Below are 15544 nucleotides of genomic sequence, written 5' to 3' on the forward strand. Positions count from 1 at the left end.
CCGGTAGCTTTTACTCCCTTGTTCCACAGCACCTCATCTCTGGGTCTGACTCTGCTACTGGACTGTGCGCTTCTCCATCTCAGGGACTCTGTCTTAGCCCTCTTGGTATGCCAACTGCTTAGAACAAAGCCTGGTATAAAGCTGGGGCACAATACTTGTTGAACTGAACTACTAGGCAAGATGGATACCTCTTGGCTGCCAGCTTGTGGACCTTTGTGCAATCTTCTTTGTGTTGTGCATTTGGTGCATTTCATGGTGCCTCTTGGACAAAAAACAAGAAAGTAACACCTGTCCATATATATTGTCAAACGTTTGCGTAGGAATGAAGGTTAAAAACAAGTGTGTACCATGTGGATTTCAGATTCCTTTGGATTTTGTTTATTTCTCTTTTTTAAATTCAGGTGTAACTGACAAATAATATATTAGTCTAATTTCTGTATCTTCCCAGCTATTTTAAAACTGAGGTTTGAAAACAGACCAGCTGAGCGTAACTATGAGACTATCACAGTGATACAGGTAGGTAGAAGCAGAAAACATTCTTAAAAGTGAACAAGGAGATTTCTTGATTTTAAAATGCACACAATTTTTAATGCCACATTGCATGGACCCACACTCATGGTTCAAATACCTTCCTTGGACCTTCCACCGAAGGCTGCCTGTCAAATGCCTTCTTTGGACCCTTCCACTGAAGGCTGCCTGCCAAATGCCTTCTTCAAACCCTTCCACTGTTTGCTGATTTTCTTACTGATATTGACAAAGGGGCCTGGGGCCTTACCGGGAGAGTCAACTCACCTCATAGTCAATGTCGAGGGCATCGGCCTCACCCTTGGTGCGGAAATGCTGCGTGTGCTTGTCCACGGTGAAGTTCACTTGTTTGCCGACCCGCTCGATGAGGACCGAGTGCCAGTGCTGGTCATCCAGCAGGCTGCCCAGGGTGGCTGAGGGTGGGCTGCTGCTTAGCCGAGGTTTGCTGTCATCTGTGAAGGGGAGAGGAAGACAGGATAGCATCCGTGCCCAAGGGCAACCTTGAGTACTAGAGCATTCTACAAGAAATACCAGCTCTGTGTATCCTAAAGGTAAAGCATGATTCTCTCTCTAAAGGCCCAGAACCATGCTGGGCTTGAAAAGGAACAAGGTTTGTCTACAGATTCCAGGACCAAATTCTAGGTCAGATGATAAACACATCCCCCTGTAGACATGAATTGTTCAGAATGTGAACAATTAAATAATAAAATAATTCATATCCTAATGGTCATCGATCATACTGAAAACAGAGTGTATCACATTTAGAGATAATACACATTCATTGTGTTTGAACAGCTCTTGAATGGAGAAAACGAGACTTGAATTATGCCTTGAAGGAAAAGTGAATTCTGCATGAGTAAACAGAAGGCAGTGGGCACAGTGAGTCACGTAAGTTTGTGGGCAAAGGCAAAGGAGAGGAAATCATCACTTTAGCTGCCATTTTCAAGCGCCTACTCTTTATATGAACAACATGTAAGTAGGAAGCTTATACCCTTCATCTTTAATCCTCTAACAGAACATTATTACCTGAATTTCACAAATAAGAAACTTGCGGATCAGTGAGGTTAAGCACCCATGACCCAGGGTTCAAATCCAGGTCCACTTGACCCTTTTGTACTCCGACCGCGGGTCATATGTGTTGATTCAGCCTAAATGGAGCTTGGAGGACACCCCTGAGAGATACAAGTGAAGAACTACATTTTTCCATCAAGTTGGGCTCGAGCGCCCTCCACCAAGTCCCTCCTCCAATTTTATGGAAGTTCCTGCCAGTACCTTTTATACCTTTTGTCAAAAAGATTACAGCGTTTCCCCCCCTGCAGAACAGCTCAGGTTTCGCTAAATGAACAGTTAAATGCAATTAATTATGACTTATATATAAACTTTCAAGTTTTTGAATGTTTTATTATTTATTATTTCAGAAACTGAAAGCGGACTGTCTTCCTCCTCCTTCCTAAGGCATGTTTTACCAGAGCGGTGGTAACAGCCTGCTCAAAAGTGTGACATTAAGGGGGCAGGAGCTGCCATTTCCCCTGTGGGCTGCTCACTCCCACCTCCATTATGGCCCCAAGGCACTTTTTCCTTCATAACACGTGCTTGCGTCCTGTGGGGGGTGGGGGGTGGGCATCGAACTTATTGTAATTGAAAAATGATAGGTGGTACATTCCCAGCTGACATTATTTCATTGATTTGTTCATTATTTCTTCCACAATGTTTGAGTTTTCGCCACTGGGGAAATTATGCTAATGATTAAAAAATACTTTTTCTTTTTCCCTCCTCCCCTTGCCCTCTCCATCCCTTCCTTTTTTCTCTCCCTTCTTTCCTTCTTTCCTTCTCTCCCTCTTCCATCTCTCCCTCCCTCCTTATCTCCCTCCTTCCTTTCCTCCCTCCATCCCTCCCTCCTTCCTTCCTCCCTTCATCCCTCCTTCCTTCCTTCCCTTCTTCCTTCCTTCTTTCTCTCCTCCCTTACTCCTTCCCTTTCTTTTTTCTGTCTTTCTTTCTTTCTGTAAAAAGGCACTGATATCAGGGCACCTGGTTGGCTCAGTGGATTAAGCATTGGCTCCTAATCTCGACTCAGATCATAATCTCATGGCTCACAGGATCGAGCCCAGCATCAGACCCTGTACTAAAGGCACAGAGCCTGCTTAGGGTTCTCTGCATCCCTCTCTGTCTCCCTCTCTCTCTCTGCCCTTCCCTTGCATGTCCGTGTGCACTCTCTCTCTCTCAAAAATAAATGTATAAACAAACATTAAAAAAAAAGGCATTGATATCAACCTGTGCTGGCTATAGTGGTATATGAATTATAAAGGAGATAAAGGAGATACAGAGTTAAAAGGCTTATTCCCTTGCCTCAAAGTCCTCATGTGGAATCTCTCAATAAGTAAACTGATAAAAAGCATGCTGTCGGTATCAACATTCAGTGCCGGGAGCCAAGCAAATGCAGGCTAGGCAGCTATGAAGCTCCAAGAGAGCAGTGACAGGTCTACGAGTTGGCCGGAAGGAGGAACACCACCTCACAGCCAGGAGAAGCACGTGCCAAGGCCAGGGGGTAGAGGGGACCGTGGTGGGGGAGTCTACGTAGCGGTGTGCCCTGACCACGCCAGCCTGGCTTCTGCCATCGGGAGCAGTGTGCTCGGGCGTGCGAGGTAACCGTGTATTTTATTCATATTTCAGGAGGGAGCATGTAGTGAATTAGTAAATCAGAGATTTCTAACTCAGGACTAACATTTACAAAAGCCATTTATTAATTTATTAAGAATTCAAATCACGGTGAGGGTGAGAGGGGACAGTCTCGGAGTTTTTGTTGTTGTTTGCTTACTTTTCTATAAAAAAGATTATTTTGGCAGCGGTATGAGAATTTGATTCGAAGGCAAGGCTGGCAGTAATCAAATGGCGGACCCAGGGGCTCAGGTAAAGAGAAGGCATGGAGGAGGGAATTCCAAGTGTAACAAGGAGCTAACATGTGGTAACCTCACTTGGATATTGTGCTTGGATGTTGGAAGGGGAAGGTAATAAAGAAGGAGTCCCCTAAGGATGACTTTTTAGGTTTCTTTTTTTTTTCTTGAGCAGGTGCATGAAATAAGATGCACCAGTCATGAGATAAGAAAGACAGAAACAAGGACATCTCCGTCTCTTTCTCTCTTTCTCCAAAAAAACACACATGCACCATTTATTTATGCAATAAAATTTGTCCAAGAGCTAATGAACTACTGAAGAAAACTTAGTGCACCTTATAAACATTGGTTCTAGGTAATAAGCCAAGTGAAATTAATAGGAGAGGTTTCACTTTGAAATGTGCCCCAATTTTTCTCTTAAAAGGGAAAAAGGCATTTAACAATTATTTCTTAACATCAAGTCCAAAATATTAAACATTTGAAAATTTAAAGCCACTGTAAGTCACAGAATGAAAAAAAAATGGAGAAGGAATCATATCCTTTCTTCCTACTTAGTTATTCTATGTGCTGCCTTTCATAGGGGTTTGGTGATATACTGAGTTCTTTAATACAGCCAAGGATAATCATTAAAGCAAAATATTTAATATTTTTCCTGTACTATTATTCCAGTTTCAAAAGATGAATTTAATTATAAATGGGTCAAAGTGACTATATACATTTTTTAACTTTCTGGATACAGTAATGAATGCTTCTCCATCCAGACCTCCATATACTAATTTTCCATATATCTCCTATAGGTTATTGCTCTTATTAATGTCTTATTTGTCCTTCTAGAAAAAACTTGAGGCATACACCAGCCAGGGTATGTGTATATATAAACACATACTTTACTTATATATACACATATATATGTATATACTTTATATAAATGCAACATATATATGCATATATATGGCAGTATATGCAAGGCAATATATGCACACACATATATATGCAAAGATATTCTACAAGAAATACTAATGATGAAATACAATGCACAATTTTTGTGTACCTTTTCATTTTCCCTTAATTTATCCTGGGAATTTTCTTACACCAGTATATAAAAAGTTGCCTCCTTCTCTGCATAGCATTCCATTGAATGATATATGTGATATGCATTTTAACCAGTTTCCTATGAATAAGTATTGAGGTAATCTATCTATTGTTTATACTTAAACTGCTGAAATACCTCATATGTAGACAGCACTTTGGATGTGTGCAAGAATTTCTGCTGCATACATTCTTAGGTAGGGATCTGGTGGTCAAAAGTTTTCACACATGCAATTTTGACAGGCACTGCCAAATTGTCCTCTATAAAAATTGTGACAATTCAAATTCCTACCAGCAATTTATAAGAGTGATTTTACTCCACAGGCTTGTCAAGGAAATGTGTTCTATTTTTTGGAATTATGCCTATGTGACAGACAAAAACTGTATATTTCTGGGCAGTTTTAATATACATTTCCCTTAAAGTGAATGAGTTTGAAAGTCTTTTCATTTCTATTTCCCTTTTATGAACTATTTCCTCATATTTCTTGCCTACTTTTCTTGTCAAATTTCTTATCAATTTGTATTTAGTCCATTGTCTGCAATGTTAATGGTGCCAATATCTTTTTGCTGTTGTCTTTTGTTTTTGCTTTTTAAATTTTTTTCTATTTTCAAAAATGTTTTGTCCTTCAGACATTCTTGTGTTGAAAAAGCTACAATTTTCTTTGTCATTTGTGGCTTGTTTTATGGATTTTATAATACTTTAATATGTCCATCCATTCTGAGATCATTAAAGAATTCTTCCATTTTTTCCCCACTTCATTTCATTTGAATTTTATTCCTGATGTATAACATAAGGTAGAGTTCTTTCTTTATTTTATCTTTTTAAAGTTTATTTTCATTTATTTTAAGAGATAGAGAGCAAGCAGGGGAGGGGCAGAAAGAGAGAGAGAGAGAGAGAGAGAGAGAGAATCCCAAGCAGGCTCCACTGTGTCAGTGCAGAGCCAGATGCAGGGCTCAAATTCACAAATCGTGAGATCATGACGTGAGCTAAAACCAAAAGTCGGACACCTAACCCACTGAGCCACCCAGCACCCACCCCCCCCATTTTGTCTTTTTAAATGGCTAACTACATGTCCCTGGTCCATTGTTTTTAAATCGTTAGGTGCTTTTTTAAAGTAAACCAGGTGTATAACTTCCAAATGTAATAAGAAACACTACTAAATTGGATGAGTTGATTTGTTACACTGATTGGATCAATGTTCTCTGGGCAGGTATATTGGGATCTTTAAATCCTGGAACTTCAAGTAGTAAATTTCCAGGTTGGCTGCTGTCACCATAGCCTGTCCACTTCTCTCCACTGCCACCATCATTACCACCATTGTCATGTCTCAGAACTCCTGGGAAGAGGAAGCAGCATCAGCAACTGTAGCCCCATCCATATTCTCATCAAGAGTAATTCCTGTCTTCCTCTCCCACACCCTCACCTTCCCTCAGCAAGTTTGCTATTTCATCCAATAATCCTGCTCAGAATTTTAAAACTTTGGAGGAAACAACATTGTATATCTCCTGTCTTACTGCATCTTACGAAAACATGAACCTTAATTAACACACTTATCTTCTCATGCAAAATAGGTTATGAAATTTTCATGAACATTTATAGCAATTTTTGACCTTCCCTCAAAGGTGAATTAATATTGTTCATTCATTACATTGTTTACTTACTTAGCCAAATCTTTTTATTGCCCAAAAATAATGCAAAATAAAATTCCACCAATTCTTTTGGGGAAAAAATGCATCAAAAAATACTTAGGAACTGGGGCACCTAGGTGGCTGAGTCAGTTAAGTGTCCAACTTCAGCTCAGGTCATGATCTCATGGTTCGTGGGTTCGAATCCCGAAACGGGTTCTGTGCTGACAGCTCAGAGCCTGGAGCCTGCTTCAGATTCTGTGTCTCGCTCTCTCTCTACCCTTCCCCAGCTCATGCTCTGTCTCTCTCTGTCTCAAAAAAAAAAAAAAACTATAAAAAATATACTAAAAGATGCACATAACTTTTTATCTAGTAACCTACTTTATGGAGGTCTCTTCTAAAAAGACAAAATTAAAATATTAAAATTTCAAAATATCTAATACTTTAGATATTGGAGACAATGCCCAATCATTTGGAAAGAGAGAAAAAAAATAAAACTAAATAAACGTAGGCAGAATCAGCAGATGGAATATTACATATAAATCTAAGTGATATATATAAAGTATTTATATCATTTCAAAAGTATACTCAGCAGTGACTGCCAGTTTTTGATACAATTAAAAATAACATTTAATAAAAGGAATATTCAATAGTCTATACCTTCCTGACTTAAATTATAAAATGATGGGGGGAGGGCAACCTGGTGGCTCAGTTGGTTAAGCATCAGCTCATATTCATGAGATCAAGCCCCACATTGGGCTCTGCACTGACAGTGTGGAGCCTGCTTGGGATTCTCTCTCTCTCTCTCTCTCTCTCTTTCTCTCTCAAAAATAAATAACCATCTAAAACAACTTAATATAAATTATAAAAAGGTAGCATAGAAAAGTATATATAAAGACAAAGTCACAAGTATGGAAAGGAAACAGATAAACACTATGTGAAAATAAACCAAAGAATGCATTTACTAAAATATTAAGAGGCTTTGATTTCCCTTTTTCTTTTTTTCCTCCTGTATTTACAATGGGTGTAACTATCTTTGATAATGAGAAAAATAATAAAATTAAAAACAAATTCCTTCTCCTGAATACCTGGTTCACTGAAAACTCTATGCAAGTGATGTATAAAGTATTGATTATTCCCTGAAGTACAAGTTACTTTTTAATTAACAAAAAAATGGTGGATGTGAATGAATTTCGCCCACTCCCCCATCAATCATCCTATGCTAACATTCAGAAACCTTGTATTAAAACCAACTGAGTGAAAATTAGTTTGTTTAAACAATTGGGGAAACAGGGAATTTCTGAAATTCATCAAGAAGGATGTTTTGAACTGTACCTATGCGAGGTGCTACTCTAAAGAAAGATGGATATTAGTCCTAGGAAATGTTCTATCTTACCAAGAAATGTCTATTGTTAGAAAACAAAAAAACCCTTAATTCTCAAGAGATTATCAAATTCTTTATCCTGAAATACAGATTTCAAGTTTTTCCACAGCGGGAAGTGAAGTTCAGCTACCAGCTTTCAGTAGTTTCCAATTTCTTAAGGAAAGATAAAATTGCCCATGGGCAACTGTGGAGGTCAAAGACAAAACTATGCAGAAGTTACCTTTTAGGCCAGGAAAATGTTAGGGAAAAAATAACCTTTTACTCATTTAAGAAAACAAAACAAAACAAACAAACAAACAAAACAAACTAGTTTTCATGTGGTTTGAGACAGTTAAAATGAAACAATGTAAATATTGTCAAGGCCCTAAAGCCTATAACAATTTTTACAGGAAGCTCACAATGTTTCCAAAATACTTAAAATTTAATTTTTTATCTTTGTCCCCTGACAACATACTCTGGATATACATGTCAATTTCTCCACCCTTAGACTTAACATTTTCTGTCTAGGGGCACACATATCACTGTGTTTTCACCCAAAGTCTTCTTTGTTTGGGTCTTATTGCTTGGTCTTAATCTTAACAGTTCAAACATGGATGCACACTACCTTTCACAATCCGTGAACTTCATTTAGCCTGAGTTTCAGATTGTATTTCTTGTTTCAAATAGTATTTCTGCAAAAAGCCACTCATGGAAAGGGTTTCATTTACTATTCATGAAATAGGAGGCCATATTATGGATGTCTCTAATGCCTGCTCTCCATCTGACCTACAGAACTAACCTTTCCACTTTTAATTTTTCAGATTATCAATATTGGTATTCACTTATATTATAAGCTTCTCACATAATGTGAGCACTTTATACATGTCGTTTCAATTCTCTCTGACCAAAACACTGCAAAAAGCTCTGTGTCAAAGAACCCATGTGACTTACCCAGGAACACAAAGAGTTAGGGTTACAATCCATCTCTATCTCATTCCAACACTAATATTCTCACTGTTACCCTTATTGGGAAAAAAATGATACTCCCATTCACCTCATTTCTTATGGTTTGACAATCCGCATCCCACTATACACACATGTGAGTTCTGGAGCTGAGCTTAGCAAGAAAGAATTTGATGGGTGGAAGGCAGAAAGTTGTGGAAAAGAAAAATGGGGCAACACTAAGTGGAAGCCTAGGATTTAGAATGAGAAGGCAAATTTCAAGTCTGTAGGCTATCCAGTATTACAAAGACCCTTGTTTGTTAAGATGCAGGGCTAATGAATATTCTCCTATGTGCTCAGGGAGCTTTCTGGAAAAAAAGGAAAAGAAAAAAAAAAACCCAAGAAGCTAACAGTAAGTCATGTGATACCAATGGATTTGACTCTCAAACCAGAGCAAATCATTAACTATCACTAAGCAATGAAATATACTTCTTCAATTGTTAGGAATATTTTTAAATTTCATTCAATAAAACATTGTCCAGATTTAGGGATGGTTGTTCAAGTAAGTCCAACCCTTAATTTGTATCCATCTTCTGTGACTGCTATATTAAAAAACACTATCTTAATACAGTTATGGTATATGGTTTTGATAATAAGTAATCATATATTTTAAATTAATATTACAAAGTTAGAATGCAAATAAAAATAATTAGTTTACCAGGCTAAGAATCCCCTGAAAATAGGGACTGGTAAAGAGAACTTTTATCCCCAGTGGTTAGCTTAGCACTTGATTTAATATACTTACTCAACAAATTGTTACTATGCTAATGACAAAATTTGTGAAAAATGGGATGCACCTTATCCCCTAACACTCTGAAACACCTGTCGTCCTCTATTTGTCATAATAAAACACCCAGATAAGTCAGAGTTCATCCATATGCTTTTCTGGGCTCCTCTTTCCCACCTTGATCCCTCCATTGTCACAGTCTAACATATGAATTTGGACTTCATGATATTTAAAATATAGTTATTTCATAAAGACCCATACCATCTTAATTATTAATGTCACAGCATTGGGGTAGGAATGGAAAGGATTCTAATCCCAGGTCTACAGTAATGCAACTGTGTGATCTTGAGCAACTGACTATACATCCCTGTTTGGATAGTCTATAAGACTATCATGTGATTTTCAATGGAATACATATTTAATGTATCTGGTACAGGACATAAATGCAGGCTTTTGAAAATGACAACATTTAAAATATCTACCATAGGGGCACCTGGGTTGTTCAGTTGGTTAAGCATCCAACTTCAGCTCAGGTCATGATCTTGCAGTTTGTGGGTTCTGTGCTAGCAGCTCAGAGCCTGGAGCCTGTTTCAGATTCTGTGTTTCCCTCTCTCTCTCTGTCTCTTCCCCACTCATGTTCTGTCTCTCTCTGTCTCAAAAATAAACTATAATAAATAAATAAATAAATAAATAAATAAATAAAAGTATCTTCCATAGTATTCAGTACCAACTCAGACATATGATAAACATTTTATATATATGCGTGGCTTGGCTTATTAAAATGTTTAGATTTCAAAAAAGTAAAGTAAATGTCCATTTTACTTTTTGGAGAATGTGCAGATCTTTCACCTACATCTCAAGATAAGACAATGAATTGACTATTCAATCACGTGCTTTGGCCACTGAACCCTATGCTTGTTCCCCCAAGGACACGGCTGTACACGTTTTTATGCTATTCCAGGATTCTCACTTTACTACAGCTGTACTTACTGCACATTGTACATTCTGCCTCAGTTCAAATGCACTGAACTCTTCTAAGGATGAATGACCAACCTGTACTATTGATGTCTTGCTTAGCTCTTACAACAGTTTCCCAGTCATGTAATATCTCTGTTCTTTGATTCTCCCACCTGCATGTGTGGGTTTGTGCATTGGAATTCTGCAGAGGGCAGACTGCCACAGGTAGTGTGAATGAGATGTGTACAAAGTGGGAAGAGGGAACTCTATAAGCTCCTTATGGAGTGAGAGAAGAAATGTCTTTCCCATTAATACTTTTAGAAAAAAAAAACCCCACATTGCTGCACCCTAAAAAATTAATTGAATGAGATGACCTAGGTCACCTTCACTATAGAACTGACTTGTCCAAGTCAGTCAGAGTAGAGGTAACAAAGCAATGTGAATCAGTCAGCAAAGAGCATCACTTGAAGAGAAGCATAGCTCATAGGACTTCAAGGAGGAGCCTTAGCAGCTGGCCATGGTGCTGAACCCCTCCACTCTTACCCTGAATTGCTGAATTGCAAAGTCTCAGATGAGGTAAGGACACACTGGAGAACTGTCACGAAAGGAAAGGCTGCTGTTGTGTCCATGGGAGCTGGAGAGAAGAAACTACCTCCTTCACTAGCCTTGCACCATCTTTAGCCCGCTATCTTGGATTCTTGGATTCTTCCTCTCTCCTTCCTTCTCTCACCCTTCTCCATCCCTCCCTCCCTCTCTCTCTCTCTCTCTCCTTCCCTCTCTTTCTTCCCTCCATCACTCTCTCTGCCTCTTTCTCTTTCTCCCTCTCTCCCTCCTTCCTTCTCTCTCTCTGCCTCTCTCTTTAACTCTCCCTCCCTCCCTCCTCACACCCCTCTCTTCCTTCTTTCCTTCCATTCTTGATTCACTTCTTTTACAAAATTTAAAATATTAAAAGATACATATGATCGTGCATAACATGAACTCTTTCTATTCTGGAGGCTTTGTAGCAACACAGAAAGAACACAAATTTTGTATAATATGTAAAATTCATATAAATAATTAAGAAAAAACATTTGAAAAAATACTAAAATGTTAATAGCAGGGATGACCCAATTGTAGGATTTCAGGCAACATTTTCCCCCTTAAATAGAATTACTTTTTATTTTTCTTCAGGTTTTCTAAAACTGACATATATTTTATAATCTGAAAATAACAGTAAAAAATGATTAGATATAATACATTTTAATAGTGGCCATACCTTATAGCTAACTATGTAAACTGAAGAAGTGATTTATTCTTTTTGATCCTAATATTCCTTATGGGTAATTGGGGCTAATGTTTATTCACCTAATAAGGCTACTTTGAAGACTAGCTAGGATACTAGCCCATTGAGGGGATTTTATAAATAGCAGGGCCCTATCATAGGAGAGAGAGTGGCACGCTATGGATCCAGGAACACAGTCTTGGGGGTGAGTAAGCCCCATGGTAATAACGTGCCTTGTGCCAGCCAATGCTTTTTAAGACGGAATCCCTTTTTTCCAATGTCCTAATTTTGCCTTCAGTACTGACTTCAAGCAGGTGCTTTCCTAAGTTCTGGAGCTATAGCAATGAACACATGTTGTTTTGCCCTTTTGCAATCTACATTACAGATTGTCTATTATGAGCAAATCAAAGCAATTATCATCCCCCATCCCCTTAATCTAATGCTTTCAGTGACCTGCTGGCTATTTCTGAGGTATGAAGGGCTAAAGAACTGATACATGGCAGTCTCTCTAAAGAAGAAACATGAACGTTGGCACTAATTTATACAAAAGTAGGTGGCTGCTTCAAATAGGTAAGTACAGGGTACACTCAAATCCACAGCATTTCGTTTTCTAAGATGAAAAAAATTCTCAAACTATGCAGATTATAGGAAGAATGTATTCTCACTACTGAATCATTCACTAAATGAAGTTTTGCTCTGTTACTGCCATGATTATAAATACAGGGCACATGGAATCCGGAGGAAAAGACTTGCTTTGTTTTTCATGTATAATAGCAAGAAGCAGGTCCTGTTTATTTCATATGCCATTTCTTTTCAGGAAGTTGGCATAGCGAAGAGTACAGGACATTCAGATATTGTTTGCTGAATAAATGAGCAATATTAAGAGCTTCCCTTTTTGATACTTCTTTAGGTTCACTTACTGACATAGAATATTAATTTATAATATTTTAGGTTTTCATGGCCATGTTCTACAAGATCGTTATTCCTAAGCCCCAGATTATACGTAGATAAACAGAGGCCTGTAGGTTATGCAACTTCCCCTGTAACAAATAACTAGCACGTGTCTGCAATGAAAACAGCTCTGTTGCATGACCACACCCACTCCTTTCCATCATACAACACTGTGAGGGAAACTGGTTTGTCACACTGGATTATGCATGTTGGAGCAAAGCTTTGGAAGGGTAACAGTGTATCTAATTGGGAATCTAAATGGTTGTAACTTGCAGACTCAGTGTTATCAGTAGGACACACCTGCCCTGGTATTGACAAGTAATGGTAACTTCACTCACAACCCACAGTGCTCTCTGAGCCATGTGCAAGTGAAGGGCTCCATTCCATTCATCCATATTCCTTTCCTAAAAATTGAATGCCAGTTAATAAACTGATACCTTTTTTGCTGGATAGTTGTATGCCCACCCTTCAGACAATTCATTTTTAAGCTGCTTTTTTATGTATGCTAATACAATTAATCAGGTTACTAGCAAATCCTCTTACTGCTCTCTTCTGGGTAAAATTCTGCTTCTACGGATGCCTTTGGTTAATCTAATGGATTAGATGTCAATTTTATGAATTAAACTTGGGATTCCATTTGTTCTCCCTGCCACCCCTCCCAGTATTCACCATGGTGGGTAAGAAGATACTCAGAAATTCCTCAAAATAAAGACTTACGTTGTTTGGCTTTTGTGGTGAGTCTACACTAATCTTCATTCTTATGTCTCCCCTGCTAATTGTGAAAGTATACTTATCTGAGATTTTTTTTCCAGCTTTCCATGCAACTTGAACCTACCAACTCAATTCTGCTAAGACTGTCCTTTTTTACTTTGATAGCAAATACTTAGTGAGAATTCTCTTCCATAAGTACAATAACCACCCCTTTCCCTAATACAAATGTCAGTGAGAGGCAGGGAATCATTCTCATAATGAATGGCACTTGCTGTTTCCTCAGGGTGGTGTTTTGTTTCGTTTTGTTTTGTTTGTGTTTGTGTTTGTTGTTGTTGTTGTTGTTTTGGTTTTGGTTTTGGTTTCTTTCTCTACAGAAGAGCTTTTAGGTTTGCTTTTGCACCTCTGGGAATTCTGTCCCCTGACCTCAGCACTTGCTTCACTCTTCCTTCAGAAGTACCTCTGAGAACACGATGGGGGCTGCCCCCTTCTTTCTTATTCCCTAGGATAGGAAGTTGATTACAATGAAACTGAAATGATGGCATGCCTGTGGCAAGGCCGTGCTGGGTGCCAGCCCACAGAGGGAGGCCTGGGTCCTGACTGCAAAGAAGGCAGGAGGACATTCTGTTCCAAATTAACTGATATTTGGCAAGTCTAGGGCTCACTCTGGCAGAATGAGGGCACTTGAAGGAAGTGGTGTTTGCCTAGAAACTTAGACTTTCCCACTATACGTATAACCCCTATCTCCCCACAACCAGAAAAAAAAAACAGGAAAAGCAGAAAGATAGAGAGAGAGAGAGAGAGAAGGAAGGAAGGAAGGAAGGAAGGAAGGAAGGAAGAAGGAAAGAAAGAAAGAAAGAAAGAAAGAAAGAAAGAAAGAAAAACTAAATAAATTAAAATGTGTCTATATTTTTCTCTTAGGACTCAACTTTCATAAATATACCAATCCAGCATAGATTGTGAGAAAGTTTCATTAAAATATATGTTGATATGTGTTAAACTTGCTCAAATTAAATTCTATTACTAAAAAAAAAGATAGACAGACACAGATAGAGAGCAATGAACTTGCAGTGTTCCCTACTTGCCAATACTATCTTGTTTCAAAGAATGTTATGTACAGCTTAACTACTTCACAAAATGGTAGTCTTTTCTTCTTCAACATGTAAAAGGGGAAACGTCACTTAGATTGTGCTGCAGCGATTCTCACCTGATACACCAGGGCATTAAGGAACTGTGACCCACTACAAAATGGAGTTCCCGCTATCTCAACATAGAAGGGACCAAAGCCTGACCCTACCCAAGTTGAGGTGCAAGGCGAGCCTCCCCTTCTGGAGATCCAGAGTGATGTGGTCTCCACGTTGACCTTCTCCATGGAACAGGACCCCATCTCCTTGCATGCTCTTGAATTTCAGAGAGATCACATCTTTGAGAGTGCTCATCAGCTTCTGATTGAACCTATACAGAAGGGAGCTTCGGCCATCAAAGTCAGCGACATCTGATTCTGGGTAAGAAGAGAGAGAGAGAGAGAGAGAGATCAGTTAAGATTCTCACAATTGCATTTCCTGCTTCCCATCTTAGTTGTTGTCCAAGTTATGGGAATTTTTTTGACATCTGGAAGGTCCCATCTCAACAGGAAGCATATGGACTAGACCCAGCTTAATTAGACTCAGGGGGGTTATTCATTTATAGGTAAGCATTGCACACTGAGTCAAAGTGAACTGATCAGTAGCCTGAAAGTAAAGCCCCTCATTAGCGATATGTCATATTTTGCTTCAGGGAACAGGGGGAGAATACCATAAGCACCTACATCAGGCTCTACAGTGTCAGATGCCTGGTAGTAATAATCTCTCATGACTTATCTTCATTATTAATTTGCTTTTGCTACTTGGAGCCACCTGACCCCCTCATCTCAGGTTCAAGGTTAGAGATGGAAAAATACAGTCTATCATTCCACGATTAACTGAATAGTACTATCTTCCTAGAACCTGTATTGAAAGAGATTCTGAGGTCTCTTCTGAGTTCAGTGGAAAAGAATAGGCAGTAAAGGAAGACTTGCTCTTTGTATAGGGAAGGCAAGTATATGGCATCCTTACCATCCCTGCCCTATCCTGTGTCATTGATATCTATCATATATATATATATATATATGTATATACATATATATATAATGTTCAATCACTATTGTTAAAGCAAAGAAGAGAAAGTCAAGTAATCATGATTCAAATCAACTTATTTTGTATGTATGTATGTATAAACATATCTGAAAATTGTATGTCAAAATGTTAACAAGGATTCTCACCTCCCCAAAGAATTTAGAGATGACAAATAAGTAAATAAAAAGATGGTCCACATCATGTGTCATTAAGAAAAGGCAAATTAAGACAACAATGAGATACCAAACACTGACAACAAGAAATGCTGGTGAGGATGTGAAGCGACAGGAG

At 38.5% G+C, this 15544-nt stretch overlaps 1 protein-coding gene across 2 annotated transcripts in view; it reads right to left on the minus strand.

Moving 5' to 3' along the window:
- The window catches only part of CNTNAP5 (contactin associated protein family member 5), an 801668-nt gene that overhangs the window by 419153 nt on the left and 366971 nt on the right, over positions 1-15544 (minus strand). For both annotated transcript variants that reach the window (XM_077766729.1, XM_077766728.1), the window contains exons 5-6: positions 14398-14601; positions 793-977 (exon numbers count right to left, since the gene is read on the minus strand). In XM_077766729.1, the coding sequence (XP_077622855.1) occupies positions 793-977; positions 14398-14601 (389 nt within the window). The remainder of the gene's footprint in view (positions 1-792; positions 978-14397; positions 14602-15544) is intronic.

Source organism: Crocuta crocuta, unplaced genomic scaffold, assembly GCF_008692635.1.
Source record: "Crocuta crocuta isolate KB4526 unplaced genomic scaffold, BGI_CrCroc_1.0 scaffold5, whole genome shotgun sequence".
Taxonomy (NCBI): Eukaryota; Metazoa; Chordata; class Mammalia; order Carnivora; family Hyaenidae; genus Crocuta; species Crocuta crocuta.